The sequence below is a fragment of the Vigna angularis genome, chromosome 1 (assembly GCF_016808095.1).
Source record: "Vigna angularis cultivar LongXiaoDou No.4 chromosome 1, ASM1680809v1, whole genome shotgun sequence".
NCBI lineage: Eukaryota > Viridiplantae > Streptophyta > Magnoliopsida > Fabales > Fabaceae > Vigna > Vigna angularis.
Genome location: NC_068970.1, coordinates 11784163 through 11792383, shown reverse-complemented (window position 1 = coordinate 11792383; position 8221 = coordinate 11784163). Strand labels below are relative to the sequence as shown.

Genomic DNA, 8221 nt, shown 5'->3' with positions numbered 1-8221 from the left:
TGGAGGAGGAGGAACTTTTGATGCTTCTGCTTCATCAAAGGCACCTTGCTTGGTCCTGTGATTATCTTTTACTGCTTTGCTGCTTCTGGATTTTCTTGAAAGGTGACACTTTTTTTCAGGTTAGGTCCACAATTTCACCAGCTCTTGAGGCTGCAATTGACTATCAACTTAAGATATTCACTACAAGGATCAATTCAAAGAAGCTGTCTTCTTTCCTTTTGACTCACCATCTTGGAAGGTCTTTTTATTTCCATTGGTTCCTAATCTATTTGATTGTTACTTCCAATGATAGGTCAATGGGGCTGCTGATCATCTTCTTCGGTCTCTTCTAAGAAGTTAGATTCATTATTATCCAATTGATTAGATTAGTATAAGTATGTATATATAAGTGTTTGACTATGTTTATTTAGTTTTTTCTTCCCTCATTTTCTGGTTTTATATCTTTCTCTTGAAATTCAAATGTTAAATTTTTTATTTTATAGGTATGTTCTTAGTCACCCTGATGCTGTTGCCCTTGAAATGGATTAGCACAAAAGGCTTTTCCACTGAGGAAAGCTTTATCCAAGAATGGCATTTTCCTTTGAAGAAATTCATTTTGCAAATGAGCTTATAGACATTCACTTCCAGTCAGCTTTGGATGATCTGTTGAAAATATCCAAGTCTAAAATCCATGTAGACCAAGGTATGAGAAATACCCATGTCTCAAGTATTTTATAATTTCTTGCTGATAAAAAAAGTAGTTTATACTTTACCTTGTCATCCTTAGGAAGATAAATTATGATACCTAAACAATGTTTTGATTTTATACTTATTACCATGACAAACATAATACCTAAGAATGAAATTACCATCAAACTTACTAAAAATGTGGAAAAAGACTATTCCAAGACGTAAACTATCATTTTTGGATTGGGTTGGGATGGGTTGGGTCGGATTGAGTCAGGTTGGGTTGGATTGTTTTGGGTTGGGTTCGGTTCAGTTACTTTGAGTTGGGTTGGATTGGGTTGAGTTTGGTTAGGTTCGATTGGGTTGGGTTGGGTTGAGTTCGGTTCAGTTGTGTTCAGCTATGTTGGGTTCGGTTGGATTGGGTTGGGTTTGGTTGAGTTTGGTTAGGTTGCGTTCGGTTAGGTTCGGTTTGGTTGGCTTAGATTGGGTTGGGTTCGGTTGTGTTGGTTTCGGTTGGGTTGGGTTCGATTGGGTTGGGTTCGGTTATGTTCGCTTATGTTGGGTTCGGTTGTGTTCGGTTGGGTTGGGTTGGGTAGAGTTGGGTTGGGTTCGGTAGGGTTCGGTTGGGTTCGGTTCGATTCAATTCAGTTGGGTTGGGTTGGGTTCGGTTCGGTTCCGTTGTGTTGGGTTGGGTTCGGTCGGGATGGATTGGGTTGGGTTGGGTTGCTTTGGGTTGGGTTTGATTCGGTTGGGTTGCGTTGGGTTGGGTTGGGTTAGGTTGGGTTGGATTTGATTGGGTTGGGTTGTGTTCGGTTAGGTTCGGTTGAATTGGGTTGTGTAGGGTTCGGTTGTGTTGGGTTGGGTTGAGTTCGGTTCGGTTCGATTCGGTTGTGTTGGGTAAGGTTCGTTTCGGTTGGGTTGGGTTGTGTTGGGTTGGGTTCGGTTGTGTTGGTTTGGGTTGCGTTCGGTTAGGTTCGATTTGGTTGGGTTGGGTTGGGTTGGGTTGGGTTAGGTTCGTTTGTGTTGGGTTCGGTTGAGTTTGGTTGGGTTGTGTTCGATTAGGTTGGGTTCCGTTAGGTTTAATTCGGTTCAGTTGGGTTGAGTTCGGTTCGGTTGGGTTAGGTTCGGTTGCGTTGGGTTGGGTTCGGTTGGGATGAGTTCGGTTGGGATGGGTTGGGTTCGGTTGGGTTGCTTTGGGTTGGGTTAGGTTCAATTGGGTTCGGTTGGGATGGGTTGGGTTTGTTTGGGTTGGGTTGGGTTGGGCTGGGCTGGGTTGGGCTGGGTTAGGTTGGGTTGGATTGGGTTGGGTTGTGTTGGTTTGGGTTTGGTTGGGTTCGGTGCGCTTGGGTTTGGTTGGGTTGGGTTGGGTTTGGTTGGGTTGGGTTGTGTTCGTTTGGGCTGGGTTCAGTTGGGTTGGGTTGCGTTGGGTTGGGTTATGTTGGTTCGGTTGGGTTGGATTGGGTTCGGTGGGTTAGGTTAGAAAGAGTTGGGTTAGGTTGGGTTCGGTTCGACTATGTTGGGTTAGGTTTGGTTGGGTTGGGTTGAGTTGGGTTGGGTTCGGTTAGGTTGTTTCGGTTGTGTTCAGTTGTGTTAGGTTAGGTTGGATTCGGTTCGATTCGGTTCTTTTGGGTTGGATTCAGTTTGGTTAAGTTTGGTTGAGTTCGGTTGGGTTCGGTTGGGTTGAGTTCGGTTGGGTTTAGTTGAATTGGGTTTGGTTCGATTGGTGGGGTTCGGTCGGGTTGGGTTCGGTGCGGTTCAGTTCGGTTTAGTTGGGTTGGGTTTGGTTCGGGTCGGTTCAGTTGGGTTGAGTTAATTTGGGTTGAGTTAGGTTGGGTTGGGTTCTGTTAGGTTTGGTTGGGTTGAGTGCAGTTGGATTGGGTTGGGTTGGGTTCCGTTCGATTCGGTTTGGTTGTGTTGGGTTCGGTTGGGATGGTTTGGGTTCGGATTTGTTTTGTTTGGTTCGGTTCGGTACCTCTTATTTAATTTTATATCCAACTCAATCCAACCGAACCCAAGCGATCCTAATCCAAACCAACCCATCCTAATCGAACCAAACCCAACCTAACTGAATCCAACCCCACCTAACCAAACCCAACACAACCAAATTCAGGCCAACCCAACCCAATCCAACCAAACCTAACCGAATCGAACTGAACCGAGCCGAACCCATTCTAACCCAACCCACCTAACCGACTCGAACCCAAACCAACCCATCTGAACACAACCCAACCTACTCAACTGAACCTAACCCCACTCAACCGAACCCAATTGAACCTAACCCAAACGAAACCAACTGAACCCTACCCAACTCGACCCAACCAAACCTAACCCAACCGAGTTGAACCGAGTTGAACCGAATCGAATCATCCCAACCCAACCCAGCCCAACTTTACCCAACCGAACCGAACTGAAATGAACCAAACTCAACCCAACCCAATCCAAACAAACCCAATCCAATCGAACTCAACCCAACCAAACTGAATCCAACCGAACCAAAGCGAACTTAACCCAACTGAACGAAACTGAAATTGTTGACAAGTGTGTAGAGAATGTAATAGAAAGCAAAGTAAAATTCAATAAACATATACAACTCTTTCTTCTACCAACAATGTTGAAAACCTTGGCCAAATTTGAAATCGAAGAACATAAGAAGAAAGAGAGAGGTGAGAAAAATGTACGTGGATCACGCCTTCTCGATTTCTGATGAGGACCCGATGATGAAAACCGCGTTCACGGAAAGCAGCAAGAACAAGCAACCGATAAAAGATATCGCTCTCGCAGTTTCTCTCATCGGCTTTGGAATCGTAGGCATCATCGTCGGCTCTCTGATGTCCTACAATCAGATCGGCGGTGACGTCGCTCACGGTAACATCTCTTTTCAGAATGAAGAACTAGTTAATTATTTTATTTTTTAATTTCATGTTAATTGAATCATTGATGTATAGGTATGTTCTTTACGATATTGGGATTAGTTTTGCTCATTCTGGGTTTCTACTATACGCGGATTGCATATTACGCTTACAAGGGATACAAAGCCTTCCCTCTCTCCAATGTACATCCTGCATAGTTATTTTCTCGACTACTTTATGTATAGATCTTCTTTTCGTCTCTTTGTTTTCTATTCTTTGGTAAGTGACTGTTATGATAGTATATTTATTACTCTTAAGCTTCTTCTTTTTTACTGAACAGCCTTCTGCTTTGATCTTCTTTCAAATTTTCCATTATACTACTGTGAATAGTTGAAAAAGGAAATAATATGTATGAGCTAAAATTTATGAACAAAAATTGTGATAGAAGTGTTGTTCAAACTCTAAATTAAATTTCAAAATCATATTAAATAAAAATATTATATAAATTTCTTTAAATTATAATTTATTTGATATTGGATATTAGAGGTTGATAGAAGAAATATTACATTCCATAAGATGATCATACATGCATAATGAATATCATCACCATCACCATTACCAGAAAGTTGACAGGTGTGCAAAGAGAGGTGAAACTTTAACAGAAGGTAAAGTAGAATTCAATAAACACACAACTCCTGTTTCTGTCGTAAATCTTGAAAACCTTAGCCACATCTAAATATCCAAGAGCACAGAGAGATAGATGTGGATAACTCCTAATCCATTTTCAATGAGGACATAATGATGAAACCAATATTTGTATAGAGCAACAAGCAAACAATGAAAGAGATCACTCTTGCCATTTCTCTTATTTGCTTCGGAACTCTAGACATCGTCATCAACTCTCATATCTTACAATCACATTGCTGTAACATCGCTCACGGTAACATTCTTAATGCATGTGTATGTTTCTTACAATGTTGAAATCAATCTTGTTCATTTTGGGTTTCTATTGAATGCAAACTGTGTGTAACACTTACAAGAGATACAAAATTTTTTTTCTCTGACGTACGTACTTCCCCACATAGTTCTGTTAGCTTTATCACTTCAACTCTACCTTCAACCTTTATTTTGACCTCTTCATTTCTTTTTTCTTTTCACTGTTAAGTGACTAGTATGTTTATTGATATTGCTTGCGTTTCTAAATTAGTATATTTATTACTATTAAGTTTCTTTTCACAGTCATTCTACTCCGATTTTCTGTGTGTTTTCATTATGTGATTGTGAATGGTTAAATTTACTTTGCATAACGATTTCTGTTGTTGGTGTATCTGCAAGAGCACGCACAGGGAAAATGGAGAAGCCAACTGAGATGATGCACAGCAACATCATCAACTAGTACGTTCTTAATATGAAGGCTGGACAAGCTATATAATAAGGAAAGGGATTTCAGTATCAGTAACAAGTCATCATCTTCCTTAAAGTTCAAGGACCTTGATAATGATAGGTCTTCTAAATCTGGGAAACCTGTTGACCAATCTACTTTAGTTATACCGATAAACGACCACTGTTATCTGTTGAGGAGAAGGATTTTGTAGATATGGAGATTAAGGATGCTAGAGCCATAGAATTAGAGGATCAACACCCTCATACTGTTGATAAGTTGAAGAAGCGCAATTAGCGGGTTCAGGTTCCAAATCCCAAGTGAGGAAAAGGCCTAGTAGAGTCAAAAGTTAAAGGCTGAACCTCAGTCCTCTGCAGAAAATGAAAATCCAATGGATTCAGAGGTCAAACAAGAGCAATCACCCCCGTAGGGACAGATAAACAACCTGTGTTCGTCAGTCTACTGTGTTAACTACATGTATTAAGAAAGCATAACAATTTTCCTGACCTGCCTTTATAAACAAGGAAAAACATGCATGTATCACTCCAAGTCAAGATAAAGCAAAAATCTGCTAATTGGAAAACCATTTCCAATTGCATTCTCAAATGCAGCACATATACCAAGAGACAGAGTTCACATTATCAATAGACCAATGTGATCGAGATTCAGCTGCTCCTGATTAAAACCAATAAGTAAACTAAATAAGCTATAGTAAGAGCTTTGGACTTTTTCAAAAGCTAAAAATTCTACATCCAAACCTTATTTTTAAACAACAACGAACTTATGTGAGTAGAGAAGCCCCAAGAAGAAGCATCCAAACAGGCCCTTAACTGATATCCGCCCGATCAAGCATATCCACGTGGGTCATCCTCCTGGGAAACCTAGGTGGAAGTTTCAAAAACATGGAATCTTCTATCTCGATGGGTAGATGAGTCGCCACAATCACAATTCCTCCGTGTTTCCTATGTTCTGCGATGATATACTCAAGTAACTTTACTCCTTCATCGTCTAATGCAACCGAAGGCTCGTCTAGCAACCATATGGGGCGATCAATTGCGAGCAACCTGGCAAGTTGTAGTCTTTTACGCTGGCCCATAGAAAGCATCCTTGGTTTTTCATTAGCTAATTTTCCTAGTCCCATCAATTCCACTGCAGCCAAAGCCTTCCCTTCCTTGTTCTCAAGAAGTTCAAACCATTGTACATTGTTGAGAACTGTGAACTTATCATTAATGGCGTCCTTGAGAGAGAGCCAGTTAAGTTGAAGCTTATACTGATGGAATATTGCAGATTGTTGTATGTCATGGCCATTCCAAAGGATTTCGCCAGCAGAAGGACGAGAAAACCCAGCTAACATACGCAGGAAAGTTGTCTTCCCCGAGCCATTTGCGCCTGTTAGCACAAGCGCCCCTCCATCATGGAGAGACACATTCACATGACGCAGAATTTGCTGTGCATTTCTCATACATGAGACATTATTGAGGAGGAGACGAGGGAATGGGGCTCTTCGGTGCATGACGTTTAACAATTGAAAAATAAAAAAAGAAAACTGCCAAATGTGTGCAAACAGAAATTCCTAAATAATGCTTTCTGATCCTTTTATTTATACTGATGATACAGTTAGCAGTAGTCACCGCGTCTCCTGCACAATCCTGCGGCGAAATAGGAGAGAAAAGGACAATTTCTCTGCTGAAGAGTAACTCAAACTTAACTACACACGAGGCAAAAACACCTCTTAAAAATACTATAACAATTGCCTCTGGTGTTTAAGCATTTTCTTCAATTCCAGATATAGATGAAACTTGAGGGTTGGACTAACATGAAATTGGATTATAATATAAGCACTGCAATCTACAGAAAATCTTATAAGCAGCAAGTTGCAATGCAAATGACAGTATGAATCTATAATAATATGCAAGAGTCCATGATCAAAGCTGACATGGATTGATCACCAAACAAAATCAGAATGAAATCAAAATTTCAGCACAACCTATTGCCAAAATTCGGTATCAAATCAGTAATAAAGAACACCGAATCAGAGTCAGCTCGAATTTAAGGATCAGATTCGGAGTGCCAAACATTAAAAATCAACCCCGAAAAAACAAAAACTAAGTCACTGATTTGATGTGAGAAATGAAAACGGAGGGCCAACCTGGACGGCGACCACTGGTTTCACGGATTTGGCAGCTTCGCAGTGGTGGCGGCGTCGTTGGGGGCCAGGCCTGAGAGGGACCAGGCGCTGCAGAGAGAATAGAAGATGAACGAAGAAGAAAAAAAACCCTCTCGATTTGAAAAGCCTTGTCACTGTAGTCATGTTGAAAAAAAAACACTAAATTAGTTTAAAAACTCAAATAGTCCATCTTAAAGTTTTTAATAATTTAAATTAATTTTAAATATGTTAAAAATATCAATGTTAAAAATTGATTTTAAAACACAATGTTAAAAGTTTCAACTAATACTGATATAAAATTAAAATGTTTCAAAACTATAATAATTTTCATAGACTATTTAACAACTCTTTTCCAAAGACCAATTTAGATCTAATAATTTATGGAATAGAATTAAATATATATTATATTTTTTCTTCAATTAAAAAAGAAAAATTAAATATAGATTTGAAAGGGGTTCCTTCACTACTTTTTGTGTAATTTGTTCAAATTGTTAAAAGTAAGGCATCTTTTCTATAAAACTATTAATTATCAGTGAAAAATTTGTTGGCATCTGAATAATTCATTAAATATGAGAAAAATAGTAAAATACGTATTTATTTTCTTAAAATAAATTCTCGTAATTTTATTACTCGAATCTGTGTTGGTAAATGACTAAAAGGCCATTTTTGCAGCCGCACACTACATTTCAGAAGGAGACCACTCGTTGATGCTTTCTTTAATAATAATAATTAAATAGATTTTTATAAATAAGTTACTAAACTAAAAACACAAATGTATACTTAATTTAAGTTCTCCCTGCAGTGTCACCCTGTACCTTCTTATTTTTTTATTATTCTAACTATGTTTATGTTAGAATAGACGAAGGTCTAGGTCTTAACTGCAGTGGATGAAAGGATGTTGATACTGGGTTGGATTGGATGCATTTTTGAGTTAGATGGACGAAGGTTGAGACGTAATAATTGAGAACACGTTAACAAGAAGAGCAGTTGTAGAGGTTACCACACTAGAAGTGTGGTTGAGCTGCTAGAAATGCGATAACCGTAGTTAAAAGTGTGGTTCATACCGTACCACAGTTGAAAACACGATTTATACTACATCGCAGTTGGAACTACGATAACCACACTTGGAAGTACAACTCATTTAAGCCGCAAGTAAAA

General features: G+C 39.4%; 2 protein-coding genes across 8 annotated transcripts; one reads left to right on the top strand and one right to left on the bottom strand.

The window, feature by feature from the left end:
* The first annotated feature begins 2180 nt into the window (after positions 1–2180).
* LOC108341509 (uncharacterized) lies at positions 2181–4191 on the top strand. The gene is made up of 2 exons (XM_017579186.2): positions 2181–3531; positions 3612–4191. Exons 1-2 carry the CDS (start codon positions 3339–3341, stop codon positions 3731–3733), a joined length of 315 nt encoding a protein of 104 aa, XP_017434675.1. The 5' UTR covers positions 2181–3338; the 3' UTR covers positions 3734–4191.
* A 689-nt stretch (positions 4192–4880) lies between these two features.
* On the bottom strand, positions 4881–7208 carry LOC108329744 (ABC transporter I family member 1). Of its 7 annotated transcripts, none has more exons than XR_008250108.1 (3): positions 5655–7208; positions 5404–5571; positions 4881–5267 (listed from the first exon to the last, which is right to left on the bottom strand). XR_008250108.1 is itself a non-coding variant. In XM_017564142.2 (2 exons), the coding sequence occupies exon 2, from the start codon at positions 6407–6409 to the stop codon at positions 5723–5725; it is 687 nt and encodes a 228-aa protein (XP_017419631.1). In that variant the 5' UTR covers positions 6410–6744; positions 7046–7204; the 3' UTR covers positions 5453–5722. The 7 variants fall into 7 exon arrangements, 4 of the variants coding, with proteins under 4 accessions (XP_017419631.1, XP_017419841.1, XP_017419680.1 ...); XR_008250107.1 differs by lacking the exon at positions 5404–5571 and having other exon boundaries at positions 5655–6545; positions 7046–7204; XR_008250106.1 differs by lacking the exon at positions 4881–5267 and having other exon boundaries at positions 5453–5571; positions 5655–7207.
* Positions 7209–8221: the final 1013 nt, after the last annotated feature.

What these genes read in the sequence shown, in the direction of transcription:
- LOC108341509 (XM_017579186.2), top strand. Translation starts at nt 3,339, where the DNA reads ATGTACGTGGATCACGCCTTCTCGATTTCTGATGAGGACCCGATGATG. An exon ending in CGGCGGTGACGTCGCTCACG is followed by an intron (nt 3,532 to 3,611) that starts GTAACATCTCTT and finishes ATTGATGTATAG; the next exon opens with GTATGTTCTTTACGATATTG.
- LOC108329744 (XM_017564142.2), bottom strand. Translation starts at nt 6,409, where the DNA reads ATGCACCGAAGAGCCCCATTCCCTCGTCTCCTCCTCAATAATGTCTCA.